General features: G+C 35.0%; 1 protein-coding gene across 5 annotated transcripts in view; it reads left to right on the top strand.

The window, feature by feature from the left end:
• UNC79 (unc-79 homolog, NALCN channel complex subunit) overlaps window positions 1-20493 on the top strand; it is a 279675-nt gene that overhangs the window by 105278 nt on the left and 153904 nt on the right. For all 5 annotated transcript variants that reach the window (XM_079914612.1, XM_079914610.1, XM_079914611.1 and 2 more), the window contains one exon: window positions 15632-15696. In XM_079914612.1, coding sequence (XP_079770738.1) covers window positions 15632-15696 — 65 coding nt within the window. The remainder of the gene's footprint in view (window positions 1-15631; window positions 15697-20493) is intronic.

The following is a 20493-nucleotide window of genomic DNA, read 5'->3' as shown; positions in this document are numbered from 1 at the left end:
TAAATTGCTTTGGGTAGTATGGCCATTTTAACTATATTCATTCTTCCAATCCAGGAGCATGGGATATCTTTCCATTTCCTTGAATCATCTTCAATTTCCTTTATCAATGTTTTACAGTTTGCAGTGTATAAGTCTTACACCTGCTTGGTTAGATTTATTCCTAGGTGGTTTATTTTTTGGATGAGATTTAAATGGGTTTTTTAAAAAAAATTTCTCTTTCTGATATTTCATTGCTAATGTAAAGAAATGCAACAGATTTCTGCATGTTAATCTTGTATCCTGCTACCTTGCTGAATTCATTTATCAGTTCTAATAGTTTTTGTGTTAAATCTTTAGGGTTTTCTATATAGAGTATCATGTCATCTGCATATAATGACAATTTTACCTCTTCCCTTCTGATTTGGATACGTTTTATTTCTTTTTCTTGTCTGATTGCTATGGCTAGGACTTCCAATACTATGTTGAATAGAGTGATGAGAGTGGGCGTCCTTGTCTCATTCCAGAATTTGGTGAGAAGTCTTTTAGCTTTTCACCACTGAGTATTATGTTGGCTGTGGATTTGTCATAAATGGCTTTTATTATGTTGAGATATGTTCCCTCTGTACTCACTTTGGGGAGAGTTTTTATCATGAATGGAAGTTGAGTTTTATCAAATGCATTTTCTGCATCTATTGAGATGGTCATGTGGTTTTTGTCTTTTGTTGATGTGGTGTATCACACTGATTGATTTGCATATATTGAATCATCCTTGAGACCCTGGGATGAATCCAACTTGATCATGTTGTATGATCCTTTTTATATGTTCTCGGATTTAGTTTGCAAATATTTTGTTGGGGATTTTTGTATCTTTATTCATCAAAGATATTGGCGTGTAATTTTTTTTTTGGGTAGTGTCTTTGTCTTGTTTTGGTATCAGAGTGATGGTGGATTCATAGAGTGACTTTGGGAGTTTTCCCTCGTTTTCATTCTTTTGGGAGAGTTTGAGAAGGATAAGTATAAGTTCTTCTTTGTATGTTTGATAGAATCCCCAAATGAAGCCATCTGGTCCTGGACTTTTGTTTGCCGGGATTTTTTTAAAAATCACAGATTCTATTTTACTTCTTATGATTGGTCTATTCAAATTACCTGTTTCTTCTTGATTCAGTTTTAGCAGGCTGTATGTTTCTACAAACTTGTCCATTTCTTCTAGGTTTTCTATTTTATTGGCATATAACTGTTCATAGTATTTTCTTATGATTTCTGTTTTTGGATTTCTGTGGCATTGGTTGTTATTTCTCCTCTTTCTTTTCTTATTTTGTTTATTTGGGTCCTCTCTCTTTTCTTCTTGGTAAGCCTGGCCAGAGGTTTGTTGATTTTATTTATACTTTCAAAAACCTAGCTCTTGGTTTTATTGATATTTTTCTATTTTTTAAAAATCTCTATTTTATTTATTTCCTCTCTGATCTTTATTATTTCTTCTCTTATCTTTATTATTTCCTTCCTTTTGCTGACTTTAGGTTTTGTTTTTTCTTCTTTTTCTAATTCTTTTAGGTGGTGGGTTAGGTTGTTTATTTGGGATTTTTCTTGTTTTTGAGGAAGGCCTGTAATGCTATAAACTTCCTTCTTAGGACTGCTTTTGCTGCATCCCATAGATTTTTTTTTTTAATTTAAAAAATTTTATTGAAGTATAGTTGATTTACAATGTTGTGTTAATTTCTGCTGTACAGTGAAATGATTCAGATATATATATATATATATATATATATATATATATATATATATTTGTCTTTTGTTGCATCCCATAGATTTTATATGGTTGTGTTTTCATTGTTGTTTTTCTCAAGGTATTTAAAAAGTTTCCTCTTTGATTCCATTGTTGACCCATTGGTTTTTTTAGTAGCAGGTTGTTTAGTCTCCATGTGATCATTTTTTCTCATTTCCTTTTCTGTGGTTGATTTCTAGTTTCATGCCAAGTTGTTGCTCTTTTGAAGGTTAAACTGCCTTCTTTTTTTCTTTTGAAAACTATTCCTTTTTTTCCTATTTGATTGAAATTTTCTTTTTTCCAGTTTTATTGAGAAATAATTAACATGTCACTGTATAAGTTTAAGGTGTACAGCATGATTGTTTGATTTGTATATATTGTGAAACTATTATTGCAGTAAGTTTAACTAACATCCATCATCTCATATATCAACACAAAGAAAAGAAGGAAAGGAAAAAAATTTTTTCTCCTTGTGATGAGAAATCAGGATTTACTCTCTTAACAACTTTATTATATATCATACGGCAGTGTTAACTATAATCATCATGTTGTACCTTACACCCTTAGTACTTATTTATCTTATAACTGGAAATTTGTACTCACAACTTCTTTATCTGTTTATCCATTGATGGACACTTAGGTTGCTTCCATGTCGTGGCTATTGTAATAATGCTGCTGTGAACATGGGGGTGTAGATATCTTTTCAAGTTAGTATTTTTGTCTCCTTTGGATATATTTCCAGAAGTGGAAATGGTAGTTGTATTTTTAACTTTTTGAGTGTTCCTTTTACTGTTTTCCATAGTGGCTGCACTAATTTACAATAGTGCATGAGGGTTCCCTTTTCATTACATTCATGTCAGCATTTGTTATCTCTTGTCTTTATTTTATTTTATTTTATTTTATTTTTGTGGTACGCGGGCCTCTCATTGTTGTGGCCTCTCCCGGTGTGGAACACAGGCTCTGGACGCGCAAGCTTAGCAGCCATGGCTCACTGGCCTAGCCACTCCGCGGCATGTGGGATCTTCCCGGACCGGGGCATGAACCTGTGTCCCCTGCATCGGCAGGCAGACTCTCAATCACTGCGCCACCAGGGAAGCCCTCTCTTGTCTTTTTGATGCTGGTCATTCTAACAGGTGTGAGGTAGTATCTCATTGTGTTTTTTTTTTTTAATAGATCTTTATTGGAGTATAATTGCATCACAATACTGTGTTAGTTTCTGTTGTACAACAAAGTGAATCAGGCATATGCATACATATAGTGAATCAGCCATATGCATACATATATCCCCATATCCCCTCCCTCTTGAACCTCCCTCCCACCCTCCCTATCCCACCTCTCTAGGTCATTGCAAAGCACGGAGCTGATCTCTCTGTGCTATGCTGCTGCTTCCCACTAGATAACTATTTTACATTCGGTAATGTATATATGTCGATGCTACTCTCACTTTGCCCCAGCTTCCCCCTCCCCCACCATGTCCCCAAGTCCCCTTGTAGTTTTAATCTGCATTTCCCTAATGACTAGTGATGTTGGGCACCTTTTCATGTACCTGTTGGCCTTTTGTAGATCTTCTTTGGAAAAATATCTATTTAGGTTTTTTGCCCATTTTTAAATTGTTTTCCTCTTCTTTTTTGCTATTGAGCTGCATGAGTTCTTTATATATTTTGGATGTATGGTTTAAAAATGTTTATTCTCATTCCATAGATTGTTTTTCACTTTGTTGAAAGTTCCTTTTCCTGTGCAGAAGCTTTTTAGTTTGGTGGAGTCCCACCTGTTTATTTTCGATTTTGTTGCTTATGCTTTAGGTGTCATATCCAAAAAATGATTACCAACCCCATGTCAACGAGTCTTACTCCTATGTTTTCTTCTAGGATTTTCATGGTTTCAGGTCTTACACTTAAGTCTTTAATCCATTTCAAGTTAATTTTTGTGAGTAGATAAGGATCCAGTTTCATTCTTTTACATGTGAATATCCACTTATCCTAGCACCACTTATTGAAGAAACTGTTTTTTCTCCATTTGAGTACTCTTGGCTCCCTTTGTCAAATATTAATTGACCATACATGCTTGGGTTTATTTCTGGGCTCTCAGTTCTATTCCATTGCTCGTATGTCTGTTTCTATGCTGGTACCATACTGTTTTGATTACTATAGCTTTATAGTGTAGCCTGAAATCAGGGAATGTGATGCCTCCTGCTTTGTTCTTTTGCAGGATTTCTTTGGCTGTTTGAGGTCTTTTGTGGCTCCATATAAATTTTAGGAGTGTTTTTTACATCCATAAAACATGCCATTGTAATATTGACAGAATTGCATTGAATCTATAGATGGCTTTTGATAGTATTGAAATTTTAACAATATTAATTCTTTCAGTTCATTAACTTGGGACGCCTTTCCATTTATTTGTGTCATTGATTTCTTTCATCAACGTCTTTTAGTTTTCACACTAGAGACCTTTCACCTTCTTGGTTAAGTTTATTCTAAGTATTTTATAGTTTTTGATGCTATTGTAAATGAAATTGATTTCTTTATCTCTTTTTCATAAAATGCATTGTTAGTATATAAAAATGCTACTGATTTTTGTATCTTAATTTTTTATCCTGCACCTTTACTGAATTCATTGATCTAACAGTTTTCTTGTCAGGTCTTCAGGATTTTATATATATAAAATAATGTCATCTGCAAATAGAGACAGGTTTATGTCTTCCTTTACAATTTTCATACATTTTATTTCTTTTTCTTGCCTGATTGCTCTAGCTGGGACTTTCAGTACTAGGTTGAATAAGAGTGGTGAGAGTGGGTACTTTGTCTTGTTCCTGATCTTAGAGGAAAAGCTTTCAACCTTCCACCATTGAGTATGATGTTAGCCATGGGCTTGTTATATATGGCCTTTATTATGTTGAGATATTTTTCTTCTATGCTTAATTTAAGAGTTTTTATCATGAATTTTGAGTTTTGTCATATGCTTTTCCTGCATTTGTTGAGGTAATCTTATGATTCTTTTCTTTCATTCTACTAATGTAATGTATCATATTTATTGATTTGTGTATGTTGAGCCATTTTTGCATTCCACAGATAAATCTCACTTGACCATCGTGAACGATCCTTTTCATGTGCTGCTGAATTCAGTTTGCTAGTATTTTATTGAGAATTTTTGTATCTATATTCATCAGGGATATTGACCTTTAGTTTTTTAGTAGTGACCTATCTGTGGTCTCCTGAATATCTGGTGTGTTCACCAACGTTCCTCACTTTGGCTACATTGGAAATACAGTGCATCTCTAGCACAATGTGACCTATAAAATCTCTGTTCAGCTTTCAAGCATTCAGTATGTGTTCTCTGCTAGTCCTTGTGAAGTTTTTCTGTGAGACCATGCAGTTTAGGATTAAGCCAAGGACCTGAGGCGCATCCTTACACAGATTTATGGGACCTATTCTCTGGCACTCCCTGCTGTTCTCACTTTGCTTACAAATTCCAGTTGCATTAGCACTTCTTCACTCTGATGTTTCCTCTACCCACTGAAAATGCTAATTACTAACTGGGTTTCACTTCTCTTTGCTGCAGTTTGCAAGTGTTCCCAGGCAGAAAACCAAGGTGAATGTAGAACTTAATTTGCGTGTTCCCCTCTTTTCAGAGAATTGCAATCTTGTGTTAAAATCTATGCCCAGTGTCGGAAACAAGTTGCTTTATACATTTTGTCCAGTTGAAGGGTAAGTCCAGTACATTCTTAAAACATCATGGCTGTAACTGGAAGTTCCCTTATTTCTTCAGTAATGGCTTATACCATATTCTCATCCTTCTTTCTGGAATTCCAATGACACATATGTTACATCTTTTCTCCCATGTCTTCTATGAATATTTTTTTGTATTCTCCTCTCTCATTTCATCTTTCTGTGCTTCATTCTGAATCTTTTTATCTGACTTTTCTTCCCCATCATTAATTGTTAACTTCCCAAATGTATTCTTAATTTTGTTAATTGTATTTTTAAGTTCTAGAATTTCCATTTGGTTCTTTAAAAATTCCAATATCTGATTATATTCTCTAACTGTCTCTTACTTTATAGAATATATTAAGCATAGTTATTTTAAAGTCTTTTCCTGATAACTCAATATTCCAGATCTCTGGAGATTCTGATTCTATTGTCATTTCTTTTTTTTTCTTGTCTTTGTATTTGTATTTTTTAAAATAATTGTGTGCAAGGTATTAGATAGAAAAACTATGGAGTTAATTTGAGGTTTAGGATTAAGTTATGTTTCTTCAGAGAGTGTTTGTGTGTTTGCTTCTGGCAGGAGGCTGTAGAATTGGTAACCCAGGTCACTTTAATGCAGCTCAGAAAAAAAAATCTGTGGTCAATTCTTGAGATGATTTGAAGCTGGTCTTCAGTCCCTGTGAGGGGTGGTCTATTTCTGGTTCCTCTTTACTCCTAGGTGTGACCTTTTGGGACCTCTACCCACAGCCCAGGGAGATTTTTAGGTTTCCCATTCCTTGGTAGTCACCCAATTCCAAATTTAGTTCCCCTATTTCAGAGAGTCTGTTGAAATCTGCTCATCTTGTGGAATTGGCAGAAAGAGAAATAGGCAAAGGAGAAAGAGTGGCCTCAAATGCCAGGCCTACCTTTTGGCAATCCCATTTTCTTTTGGATCATGGCGCCATCATTCTCCCATACAATTCTCTGGGTTTTTGTTTGTTTGTTTATTTCCTTTTGCATTTAATCTCGTCCGGTTTTCTAATTGTTCTCATTAGGAGAACTGACTTGAATTTATTTGTCTATTGTTTCTGGAGAAATGGAACCCAGACTTTTTTTAATGTAATATTTTCAATGGTGAAATGAAGGTCATATATATTTTTTGAGGTCAGGCATATTTAAGAATGTCTTTCTGTTTCTTCACACATGAAAGTAACCTCTGCCTCACTGTGAAAAACATGTAAAAAGTGCTTCATAGTTTCCTGGAATTTCAGAGTTATAGAAGACAAATCTTAGACCAGTGATTTTTATCTGTTACAGGAGTTACCTTTCTTGTTCTTAATTCTTGGAGCCTTATCTATTTATTAAAAAAAACCCCTTTTCTTAAATATTTCTATATAAGTATCTTTTCATTAATTTCTATAATGTGAAGAACACTTTCAATCTGCAAATTCAGGTCCTTTTTTCAGGAAATTTCACATTAATGAAATTTTAAATTATTGCTTTCTTCAAATTGTCTTGGTTTATTTCTCAGGAACACCTGTAACTCATTGGTCATGTTTTCATTTTCTGTGCTGTGTAGCTGTTAATAGCCACTATTTTCCATACATTTGTCTTTTCCTCTATATTCTTAGTTTTTCAGGTTGGTTTACTCTATAACTTACTTGACTTTTTCCCCAAATCAGCTCTATTTATTGCACTGAATGAGGGTCTCTAATTTTGCTATCTAATTTTTAGTTTAATTACGTTTATCATGTCTCTTACCTAACTCTGTTTTTATCTCATTCTGTTAGTGTCCTATGTCACCCTGAATTTCTGTGACTGTCTACTCGTGTTTTTATAGAGGTCTTATGTTCTTGCTTCATGTTGCAGATGCCACACACTTTCCTAAAATCTTTTGATTCATTGACTAGATAATTTTCAGACAAATGTTTTCTCTCAGGTTTCAGTATACTATTTCATTTCCTTTGAAGTATACATTTGGTTGGTCCTTCATTTTTTTAAAAAATCAATTTTGTTGAGATATAATTTTCATGCAATAAAATGACCCATTTTAAGCATAGTTTGATAACTTTTGACAAGTGTATACACTAATGTAACCAAAGCTGTAATCAACATACAGGACATTTCCATCACCCCACAAATATCTCCTGGTTTTATTTTCAGTCCATCCACCATAGGCAACCACTGATCTGCTTTTTGTCATTATAGACTAGTTTTGCCTGTCCTAGGATTTCATATGAATGGAATCGTATAGAATGTACTATTTTTGTGTCTGCTTATTTCACTCAGCATAATGTTTTTAAAATTTATCCATGTTGGTATATAAGTAGTTCACTTTTTAAAATGTTGAGTAGTAATGCATTGTATGGCTATATCAGTTTATCCATTCACTTCTTGATGAACATTTTACCTATTATGAGTAAAGCTATAAACATTCATATAAAAGTGTTTTTATGAAGATACACATTTATTTATTTTGATAAATAACTGGCAATGAAAATGCTGGATTATATGGTAAGTGTATTTTATAAGAAATGTCCAAACACTTCTTCAAAAGTGGTTGTACCATCTTATACTCCCTCCAGAAGTATATGAGAGTTCTAGTTCTATATTATTATCAACACTTGGGATTGTTGGTCTTTTAATGTTAGACATTCTGATGGCCAAGTAGTAATATCACGTTGTTGTTTAGTTTGCATTTCTCTGATGACTAATGCTAATGAACATCTTTACAGGTGCTTTATATATATATATATATATATATATATACACATATATTTTTGAAGTTCTCAATGAAATCTTTTGTTCATTTTTAAATTGGGTTGCTTGTCTATTATATGTCCAAAATAGAAGACTTTTTTCAGATATATGTATTGTGAATATGTCCTTTTAATCAGGGGATTTCCTTTTCAGGTATTTCAAAGAGCAAAATTTTCAAATTTTGGTAAATTTCAGTGTATTGATCCTTTTTCTTTTATGGTTCTTTCCTCTCCCCTAAGGTTATAAGGAAATTCTCCTAAGGTTATAAGGAAATTCTCCTGTGTATTATTCTAGAAGTTTGTAGTTTAAGCTTTTACATTTAAGTATATGATCCATTTGGAATTAATTTTTGTATATGGTGGGACGTAAGGGTTGACTTTTTCCCGTAAGGATATCCGATTGTTCCAGTTCAATTTGTTGAAAAAATTACTCTTTCCACATTGAATTACCTGGACTGTTTTGTTGAAAACCAATAGACCACATATGTGTGGATCAGTTTCTAGACCCCATATTCTATTTCATTGTCTGTCCTCTCACCAGTATCACACTATCTTGATTACTATAGTTTTATAGTAAATCTCGAAATTATGTAGTGTAAATCCTCCAGATTTGTTCCTTTTCAAAATTGTTTGACTATTTTTAGGACCTTTGCATTTTCATAGAAATGTTACTATCAGCTTGTCAGTTTCTACAAAACAGTCTGATTGCATTTTGACTGGGATTACATTAAATATGTAGTTTAATCTGTAGTTTAATTGACCTCCTGAGAAAAGACTCAATATTGAGTCTTCTGATCCATAAACGTGGCATTTCTAGCCATTTATTTAGGTCGTATTTAATTTCTGTCAACAATATTTGCTAGTTTTCAGTGTACAGGTCCTGTAGATATTTTGTTAAAGGTATTCCTAAATATTTTATTGGTTTGGGTGCTATTATAAGTAGTGTTTTAAAATGTAATATTCTACTTGTCTATTGACATTATTTATATAGATATAATCGATTTTTGTATTTTGACTTTTATATCCTTGAACCTTCCTAAATTCACTTATTAATTTTTGTAGCTTATTTGTAAGTTTATTAAGATTTTCTGTATATATGATTATGCTTTCTTGAAAATAAAGATAATTAAACTTTTTTTTCTTTTAATTTGTATGTCTGTCTGCCTGCCTACCTGCCTGCCTGCCTCCCTCTCTCTCTCTCCCTCCTTCCATTTCTTTCTTCCCTTCTTCCTTTCTCCTTTTCTTCTCTCATTGCACTGGCTCATAACTCCAGTTCAGTGTTGAATAGAAGTGCTGAGAGTGGATATCATTGTTTTTTTCCTTCATCTGTAGGGGGAAAGTGTTCAGACATTCACCATTAGACATGATGTTAGCTGTAGGATTTTCACAGATGCTTTTTATCATATTGAGGAAGTCCTCATCTATTCATAGTTTGCTGAGAGTTTTTATCATGAGTGAATGTCTATTTTGGTCAAATGTGTTTTCTCCTATTAGATGATCATATGACTTCCCCCCTTAATTCTGTTAATAAGGTGAATTACATTGATTTACTTTGCAATGTTAAACCAACCTTGCATTCCTGGGATAAATTCCACATTGTTGGCTATATTATATTGCCAGATTCAATTTGCTAATTTTTTGTTAAGTGATTCTGGTCCTGCATTTATGAGGGATATTGATTTAGTTTTCTTTTATTATAATGTTTTCATCTGGTTTTGTTTATAGAGTAATGCTGGCTTCATAAAATGAGTTGGAAAGTGTTTCCTCCTCTTCTATTTTCTGAAAGAATTTATGTAAGATTTGTATTATTTATCCCTTTAATAATTAATAGTGAATCCATCTGGTAAATCCATCTGGCCTTGGGACTTTCTTTGTGGGAAGGTTTTACATTATGAATTCAGTTTAACAGTTATGGGGCATTGAACTGTCTACTTTTAATTGAGTTGAATTTTGTAATTGTGTAACCAAGTTTTTTGATGAATGTGGGCATTTTATCCAACTTGTCCAATTTATTGGCATGTCTGCAGTATCTGCAGTGATGTCCTACCTTTCATTCCTGATATTGATAATTTACTTCTTCTCTATTTTTTTATTCATCAGGCTACCTAGGGGCTTATCAATTTTATTGAACTTTCCAAAAAACCCAGCATTTGGTTTTATGACTTTTTCTGTTGGTTTTCTGTTTTCAATTTTATTGATTTCTGCTTCTATCTTTATTATTTTCTTCCTTCTACTAATATTTAATCTATTTTTTTCTTTTTCTATCTTATTAAGTAGAAGCATGAATCATTTATTTTGGACCTTTAAAATTTTCCAAAATAAGAATTTAAAGCTATAAATTTCCCTTTAAGCATTCCTTTAGTTGCATCCTACAAATTTGATATGCTGTGGTTTCATTGTATTTCAGAACAGAATATTTTATAATATTCCTTGTGATTTCTTCTTTGATTTATGGATTGAGTAGAAGTATATTTTTTTAAATGTACAAATATTTGGTGATTTTCCAGGTATATTTTTGTTATTTATTTCTAGTTTAATCCTATTGTGGTCAGAGAACATACTTTATTCTATCACTCCATCTAAATTTTTGGAGCTTACTTTATGAATGTGAATATTGTCTCAGTAAATGTTACCTAGACACTGTGTCTGTTCCACAGTGATTGAGTGGAGAATTCTATAGTTATCAATTAAGTCAAGTTGTTGAGAATGTTGTTCAAGTCTTCTATTTTTATTGATTTTTTTTGTCTGCTTGTTTTATCAATTACTGAGAGAGGATTGTTCAAATTTACAACACTAATTATAGACTTATTTCTCCTTTTAGTTCTGTTAGTTTTGCTTCATGTAAATTGAAACTCTATCTTTAGATACACACGTATTTATGACTGTTATGTTATCTTGATGAATTGACATTTTCATCAGTGTGAAACATCCTCCTTTGTTCCTGGTAATATTCTTTGTCCTGGAGTCTACTTGTCTGAATTTATATAGACACTCCAGCTTTCCTATGACTAGCATTTAAATGGTATAAGTTTTTCTATCGTTTACTTTTAACTTCTCTACCTTTGTATTTCAAGTGTGTTTCTCACAGGCAGCATATATTTGGTCATGCTTTTTGAAAAACTTAAATCCTATTTGACAATCTCTGTCTTTTAGACTATTTACATGTAATGTATTTATTGTTTAGGCTATTTATACTTAGTGTAATTATAGATATGGTTGGGCTTGAGTCTATCATCTTGTGCTTGTTTTCTATTTTTCCCATCTATTCTTTGTTCCTTTTCATTTTAATATCTTGCCTTCTTTTGGTTAATTTTTACTATTCCATGTTTCTCTTTTTAAATTGTTAGTTATACCTTTTTTTAAAAAGAATACTCTACAGTTCTACAATTACAATATGCACCTTTAACTTCATAGTCTACCTTCAAGTAATATTATACTAGTTTACACGTATGCAAGAATCCTGTGCACTTTCATTTTCCCCTTCCCATCCTTTTAGTTTTTTATCAAATGTTTTACTTCTATATATATAGAAAGTTGTTTGTAGTTATTCACTATATTTATCATGCTCAGAACTCTTTATGCCTTTGTGTAGGCCCTAGCATCCATCTGGTATCATTTTCCTTCAGCCTGAAGACCTTCCTTTAGCTTTTCTTGTAGTGGAACTCAGGTGGCAATGAATTCTCTTATCTTGTGTTTGCCTTCAAAGAGTCTTTATTTCATATTCATTTTTGAAGGATATTTTCACTGGGTCTAGAATTATAGGTTGACAGTTTTTTTCTTTCAGCCTATTAAAGATGTTGTTCCATTGTCTTCTGGCTTGCATTGTTTCTGACGAGAAACCAGTGATCATTCTTATCTTTGTCCCCCTGTAAGTAATGTCTTTTTTTCCCTGGTTGTTTTTAAGATATTTCTCTTTATCATTGGTTTTCATCAATTTGATTATAATGAGTGTTGGTGTTATTTTCTTTGCTTTTATTTTGCCTAAGATTCATTGAGCTTCTTGGACCTGTGGGTTTATAGTTCTCATCAAACTTGAAAAAATTTGGCCATTGCTTCTTCAAATTTTTGCCTCCATCCCCACCCCCACAACCTTGCTTCTTCTGGGCTTTTAACCACAGGTATATTGCCTGATGTTTTCCCACAACTTACTGAAGCTCTATTTATTTTTCTTCCAGTACTTCAGTTTGGGTAGGATCTGTTGTTACATCTCTGAATTCACTGATCGTTTCTTCTGCATTGTCTAATCTTCCTTTAAGCCCATTCCGAGAATTTTTAATTTTTGATATTGTATTTTTAATTTTTAGAAATTCCATTTGGTTGTTTTATTATGTCCTGCATCTCTGTCCTCATTGTGTTCATGTTTTACTTTGAATATGTTTATAATAGCTGTTTTAAAATCTTTGTTTGCTAATTACCTCATCTCTGTAGTTTCTGGGTTTGTTTATATTGGCCAATTTTTTCTTCCTAATTGTGGGTAATATTTTCTTGCATAATATTTTCTTCCCCTTTCAAATATCAAGTAATTTTTGACTGGATGCTGGACTTCATGAACATTACATTATTGAGTGTCTGGATTTTGCTGCCTTCCATTACAGTGCATTGAAGTTTGTTTTGGCAGCCAGCTTACTGGTGGATCAGCTTGACCCTTTCAAGCCTTGTTCTTATATTTTCTTAGGGTGAACCTGGACTAGCCATTTCCCTAATGTTAGTTTAGCCCAACTACTAAGGTGTGACCTCCTAGAGTCTCAATTGAATATCGCAGGTTTTCACTGAGTTCCCTCCACTCTGGCCGGTTGAAGCTCAAATATCTCTCAGCCCTGTATGAGATGTAGGAATTATTAAGCTTACAGATCCCCCGTAGTTTTCTCTAAGCAGCTTAATGGAGTTTTGCCTTACACATGCTCAGCTTAGTGTAAAGCCAAAGACCCAAAAGGATTCCTACTCAGATATCTGGAGCTCTTTCTTTGCATAGATCCCTCGTCTTTGGTACTCTACCCAGCAAGTTTAAGCCGCTTTGCCTTTCTAAATTCTTTTTTTGTCCCCTCAACTCAATGAAACCACCCTACTGTGCTTATCTTTCTACCTCTAGGCCCAAGACCTGGAACTTGCTTCCAGGAAGAGACCAAGGGTAATTGTAGGATTCATTTCATTGTTTCTTCTCTCAAAGGTCATTGTCCTGTACTACCTGTAGTCAGGTTTCTTAAAACAGTTGTTTCATGTATTTTTTAGTTTTCTAGTTATTTATGGTAAGAGGGCGAGTCTAATACAAGTTACTCTGTCATTTTTGGAAGCAGAATTCTTGTCTGCCATGGTTATGCTATATTTTTGTTTTTATTTTCAAATAAAGGGAGGTCTGTCATGAAAATATTTGCCATATGGTAAGGTATGTAGATTGTCCTTGTATCAGAATCAACTGTGTTGCTTTTCCCAGTTACAGATACCTGGGCTTTGAGGTTCCAGGCATCATATTTTAAAAACCTTTACAGATGATTTGTGATACAAAACAAAAGCCAATAATCACTGATCTAGTAAGCTTAAATCTAGTGTGACTTTGGTGAACTTAAAGGAGGTATTCTACAACCTGTGCTTAAGTTAGTGACATCCTGTAAAAATAGAATAAAAAGAGGAGTAGGACCTCCTAGATATCCCCACCATCCACATATAAAGCATTGATTTCTGGCAGAGCAGGAGTTTTTGGAGCTCTGATCAAGTGCTGTGGCCATTTCACGTTCTAATTTGTTGTACCTGTGCCGTAACAGTTGTTATGTAGTTTAAATATTACTTTTATCTTAAAATGTCATGAGCTTTTTCTTAATATTTATAAAGTGATCTGCAAATATTCTCATAATACATGGATTCAGAGATGGTTAGCAGATTTCATCTTGTATGCCAACTCTGTTTTGATTAGTGGTGACTTCCTGGAGCTCAGTGTTGAGAAAGATTTTAAGGCCAGTTCTAGACTCAGCAGGAAAGAATGCTCTTATCTGTCATGAGTTTGGGATTGGAGGAATGGGGTACACGTTCCATGTATTTGCAACTTCTGTACTGGTTGAAGGCACTCTTTTTTCTCTAGATTTCTCTAATTACACAAGAAAACTTGTTGCTACTGTATCTTGACTTTTCCACATGTAGGAAACAAATATGGAATGTCTTTATTTAAATTATTTCTTCATTCATCCATTCTTTACTCATTCATTTCCTCTTTCTTTCTCTCAAAAGATATAATCAATATGATATTATGTTATTATAGTAGTAGTTCTAGTCTGTACTTCTTTTTAAATAAATAGACCCATTGTGTATTTTTTTTAAGGTCACTGGTTCTGTTGACCATATTTTCCTGAATTCCAAATCAGACACATAGTCTTATTCCTGGTCTAACAATAGCATAGAAGAATTGAAGTTGGGACACTCTTAGAAAATTTTACAAAATGTTCAGAGCACAACTTAGGCTCAGATCATTAATAACAAATATTTTTGGATTATAATTAGACATGTAACTAAGAATATCTTCTCATCTGCAGATTTTTATATATTAGGCCAACCATGGTCCTATAGGATTAGAATATGGCGATTTAGAAAAATGTCCTACTTTCAAACATAAAATCCTATTGCATTTTTTTTTATGGTGGAATATTGTTAGCTAAGTGCCTTGGGCTACAGAATCATCTGGATGATGAGAAGTAATTGTAATTCTCTTTCTGATCTGTCTCAGATCACTTGGTTCTTGTCCTCATTCTGTGTGTATACTGTGTTGAGGAGTTGGGTATTAGCACACTAGCAGAGGTTTAGACTGTGACTAATGTGTGAGAGGGACGCATTTCGTTTGGGCAAGAAACTCATCTTTTCAGTCTCCATATTTAATGGGGATGGGTGGGAAATGGAATGGTGGAGGTTGCCTTACTACTCATTTCAGTTATTATTAATCTGAAACACTTCCTGGTGCCAAAAATCTAGGATGTTTAGCATAGTATACTATAGTGAAAAGAGCACAGTTTTGAGAACCAAGAGATATATGTTCTAGTCGTAGCTTTTCATTTACTAACTCTGTGACCATAGCAAACTACTTAACCTTTTAAATTTTAACTTACACATAAAATGAGGTTAATAATCTGCTGTATCTATGGCACAGGGTTGTTGGGAGGATCACGTGAAAACACAGATGTAAAAGCTTCTAAGAATTTACTAATGGTATATCATTGTGAAATAATATTATGGTATTGGGTATGCCACCTTATATTAGCTTGTCTCTCCCCATAGGAAAATGGATGGGGTTGTGATATCTTTGCTTAATTTAAAAATACTTCATAGACTGAAAAAAAAATAATTACTTTAGGAAACCTTCTGATGATGGTTCTATTTAAGGAAAACTAGTGAAGTATCTGCTGTGTTTTTCCTAGGGCATGAATAATTCAGTGAGAAATACTCATCAGCTATGCTTTGCTTTACAGCTTGGAACCCCATCCACTGCCAGCACACTGAATGCCACAATGCAATTAACAAACCAGCTGTGAAGGTACTGTTTGATTAGACATGGTGCTGTATTATATTGTCAGTGGTCAAATTATCAGGAGCAAATTGCTGAATGAAATGGAGATTGCATCCTTCTCTGTAAAGCAGAAGCCTGTACTCTGTGGTCATCTCAAATGACTGTTCTCTACTTGGATCTGACTGTACTCTGGTGGATTGGTTCAAGACAGAGCAATGAATAGTGATATCTGCAGATTTGACTCTGAGTTCATAGCCAAGTGCTGTGGAGAACTGCGCTAATTATCAGAATAATTCTGGTGAAACACTTACATAGTCCTTGACTGATTTCTGTCTGGGCTAATAAACTCTGGGGAATGTACTTTGGCCCTGTTTTCATGTGTTTGCTACAAGTTATGAGTGGTCTAGTGTGTGACTATGTGAATTCAAGAGTCGTAGGACAAAAACAGATAAAATTGTTAAGTCTTAGCTCAGATCACAGATGTGACTTAGTTGAAATGACTGAGAGGTAGTTGGACAGCAAACACATGGAAAATTACAAAAGAGGTAAGGGAACAGTGGTTTAGAGAGGTCAAGTCACTCTCCTAAGGTCACGCAGACAGAACTAGGTACCTTGACTCTCAGCCTTATTCTTTTCCTACCACATCTAATTGGTTCTGTCCTGTTATAATCCTGAATCTTTGAAGCAGAAAATTAAGAAAAATAATTACACCACTTAACAAAATTACTTTTGGTATATTTGTTGGATACAACACTTGGCTGGAGAGACCTGTGTCTGGATTTACAAGGGTTAATTTTTAAATTCTGAGGAGTGGGAGTTAGGTCAAGTGATTAGAGTTCAAGTTGCTTTTTAGAACCTATTGTCAAGGAAGTTTGCCTCTCTTGTTCTATAGAGAGGTAGATTGTAAAGATTATCAAATAATAGAAAAATAATACTCTAATTTTTAGAAACAGAGTAGAAGAGGTAAAATGAGATATAAAAAATATAAATGGAACCAAAAAGAACTCTAAATGGAATAAAACATGTATTTCATATACCAAAAGTGGCACAGGAGTGCCAGTTATCACATTGTCATCTAGATATATCTTACCAACAAAGAACATCCTTATATTATTATGCTTGATCTCTGCTTTTGATGAAAGTAAATTGAATGAATTTATGCTGAGAAAGAGCAGGTGAGGGTAACCCACCAATGGAAGCTTAGTCCTCTCCCATTCTACGATGTGTACTCTTCCTCTGAACTTCCATAAACATTTGGGGTTCAAAGGTACTTTTCTTTGGTGTGAGGACATTTTGAGCTAAACACAAGTGAGTTCATATAGTATTCAGCTTAATTCTTCACAGTGGTGAGACTTTCACAATTCCCGTAGTTTCTATATCTGTCCTTTCCTCTTTCTGCCTAAGTTACAGTGCCCTCTTTTCGTTCACCCAGACATCAACAGAAAGGAGGTACTGAAAATCTGTTTAATTTTTCCAGTTATTTTTTCCTTGATTTTATGTCAGACTGCATTCTTGGGAGTCCTCTGACTTCCTGATTAGTAATGGTTTTTGGCTTCCTTCCCGCAGAAGTCATCATGAATTAGAAATTCTCCCTCTCTTTAGGCCCAGTCTACTCCTCTGGCCTGGCCTCACTTTTCTCACAGGCCATTCCCTATAGCCAGTCCTCCAGGATAAGCCAAACCATCCCACTTTCTGTCATTTTTTAATTGAGGTAAAATTCACATAACATAAAACTAACCATTTTAGAGTGGACAGTTCAGTGGCATTTATCACAGTCACAATGTTGTACAACCACTACCTCTATCTAGTTCCTAAACGTTTTTCTCACCCCCCCAAATTTTACTTTCTCAATCCCAGTTTTCTTAAAGGGCTTCCTTTTACATTTTCACTCTATGCTTCCCAGAAAGGGAATATTCTTGTTGTCATTTCCTGTGCAGAGGCTGTTTTTGCATGACCACCGGTCTGGCTCAGGGTTATTCTTTCTTTACAATATGAGCACTCCACAAACCCACAGAGATATGAGCATATGACATATAAATCAAGGGTACCCAACATCCAGATGCTTACAGAATAATGTTAAATGAAAAAGAAATTATGAAGTGTACAGTATGATGCAAATGTAGTTTAAAAATCACATATATGAATTTTATATTCATCTTCATAATGAACACCAACCAGTAATTCTCATCAAAATATTACCAGTGATTGCATTGAGATGGAGGGTTAATGAGTTATTTAAATTTTCTTCTTTCCTTTTCTTCATTATCTGAAGCCTTTACCTTGGGCATGTATTATATTTATAGATAGAAAATAACTATTTTTAAATGTAACAGTCAGATGTGAACATATTAATGTGGATGTAAACTGACCTGTTCAGTGCGGAACAGGATTGACACTCCTAGCCACAAATCTGAAGGGTCATGTTAATTCATTTAACATGTCAGAGGTCAACTAGCTAACCTCTAATGACTCTTTACAGTTCTAACATCCTAGGAGTTTTTACTTTGGAATGGAATGAAAAAATATCTTTACCTGACAGAGGTATCAATGACTCATTAGAAATGAGAGTAAAGTACCTATGCTGAAGAAGAGGTCTACATGGAGTGCATGGGAAAAACTCAGGGAAAATGGATCTATTTTCACAAAAAGCCTAATATCTCCATAATAGTGAGTTATACCTCTAGGCAGTAATGAACCAAACTTGGGTCTGCTCGCCTGTGTGCAGTAAAGCCAGTCTACTGATACCGGCTGGTGGTGAAGGAAAGCACAGCATTTATTGTAAGGCGCCATACAAGTAGTCTGGGACGGCTAGTGCTGAAAACACCGTGACTCTCTGGTGGGTTTCAGCAAAGCATTTATAAAGGCCAGGTGGGGGCAGGGGGGAGGGGTCGCAGGGTCTGTGATCAGCTCGTGCACAGTTCTCCAATTGGTTGATGGTGAGGTAACACGGTGATGTCACAGGGGTTAACATTATCAGTCCTTAGGTGCCAGTAGGTCTGGGGGCTACAAAGTGCTCGTGATCATGAAGTAGTTAATTTCTTCCATTTAGTGGTGGTTTTAGAATCTGTAAAACAACTCGGGAAATGTTCATCAGATACTGTTATATAACTAGGTATTTCGGAGAGGAGCTACAGCAGAGGATATGGGGGAAGGGTCTGTCTCGGGAAGGCCCCATAAGGTCCAAAGTACTTTTAAGGCAAGAGCCAAAAGTTATGATAGGATCCTAAAATGAAAGTATGTTGGAAATTATAGTTCATTATATCCCACTCTGTTTTTTGGTTTTACTTGGTCCTATTTGAAAATCACTTTATGAAATACTTGAATCCCAGATAATTAGCTAACACAGGAGTCAGCAAACTATGGCTGCAGTTAAATATGGCCTGCTGCCTGTTTTTGCAAGTAAAGTTTTATTGGAACACAGCTGTGCTCTTTTGCTTACGTATTGTCTCTGGCTGCTTTTATGCTACAACAGCAGAGCTGAGTAGTTGTGACAGAGAACTTATGCCCCACGAAGCCTGAAATATTTACTTCCTGGCCATTTACAGAAAGTTTGCCAATCCCTGATTTAACACACCACAAAGTAGTTATTCACTGTATCAAAGGAAGCATGAAAGTTACCTAAGGAAAATTTTCACACTGGGCCTTTAGCACCAGGGAATATATAATTTACAGATTTTGATGGTATAATTATTTAAGTTTAGGAATTCTAACTCTTACTTCCCCAACCATTGAAACTCCTAAGGGTTTTAACTTTAAATGACAGGCTGCTTGGGTCATAAGTTCAGTTCATTTATCCCCTTCAAATCATTAAAAAAAAAAGCCTAAAGAAAAGGCAGAGTGAAGTTCTAGAAGAATTTGTGTACTAGGCATGTTAACTGCATACTCAGCTGTAGCATAGATTGATTACTTCTTGAAGGGCAGGAACAGAATTCAAAATGACTTTGAGACTTCCCTGGTGACGCAGTGGTTAAGAATCCACCTGCCAATGCAGGAGACGCAGGTTTGAGCCCTGGTCCAGGAAGATCCCACATGCCATGGAGCAACTAAGCCCGTGTGCCACAACTACTGAGCCTGAGCTATAAAGCCTGTGAGCCACAACTGCTGAGCCAGTGCTCCACAACTATTGAAGCCTGTGTGCCTAGAGCCTGTGCTCTGCAATAAGATAAGCCACTGCAATGAGAAGGCCGTGCACCGCAACGAAAAGTAGCCCCCACTCACCGTAACTAGAAAAGCCTGCGTGCAGCAACAAAGACCCAATGCAGCCAAAAATAAAATAAATAAATGTTTATTTTTAAAAAAAGGACAACTTTGGTGGGACTTCCCTGGTGACGCAGTGGTTAAGAATCCACCTGCCAATGCAGGGAACACGGGTTCGAGCCCTGGTCCAGGAAGATCCCACATGCTGCAGAGCAACTAAGCCCATGCGCCACAACTACTGAGCCTGTGCTCTAGAGCCCACGAGCCACAACTACTGAGCCCACATGCCACAACTACTGAAGCCTGCGCACCTAGAGCCCATGCTCCACAACAAGAGAAGCCACTGCTATGAGAAGCCCGAGCACCACAACGAAGAGTAACCCCTGCTCGCCACAACTAGAGAAAGCCCGAGCGCAGCAATGAAGACCAGCACAGCCAAAAAAAAAAAAAAAAGAGTTCAGTAAGTCATAGACATTTAAACCAATGCAAAGTACAAAATTCAGTTTTTACTAGTCATTGAATGTTTTGTCCATTTGATTTAAAACATCCAGATACTTGAAATATCCTAATGATCAATTTAAGATTAATACTTTAATCTCTGTACTTACACTAATGAAAATAGGCATA

The sequence above is a fragment of the Stenella coeruleoalba genome (assembly GCF_951394435.1).
Source record: "Stenella coeruleoalba genome assembly, chromosome: 2".
NCBI lineage: Eukaryota > Metazoa > Chordata > Mammalia > Artiodactyla > Delphinidae > Stenella > Stenella coeruleoalba.
Note: the sequence above shows the minus strand (reverse complement) of the source record. Positions and strands in the feature narration are given on the sequence as shown.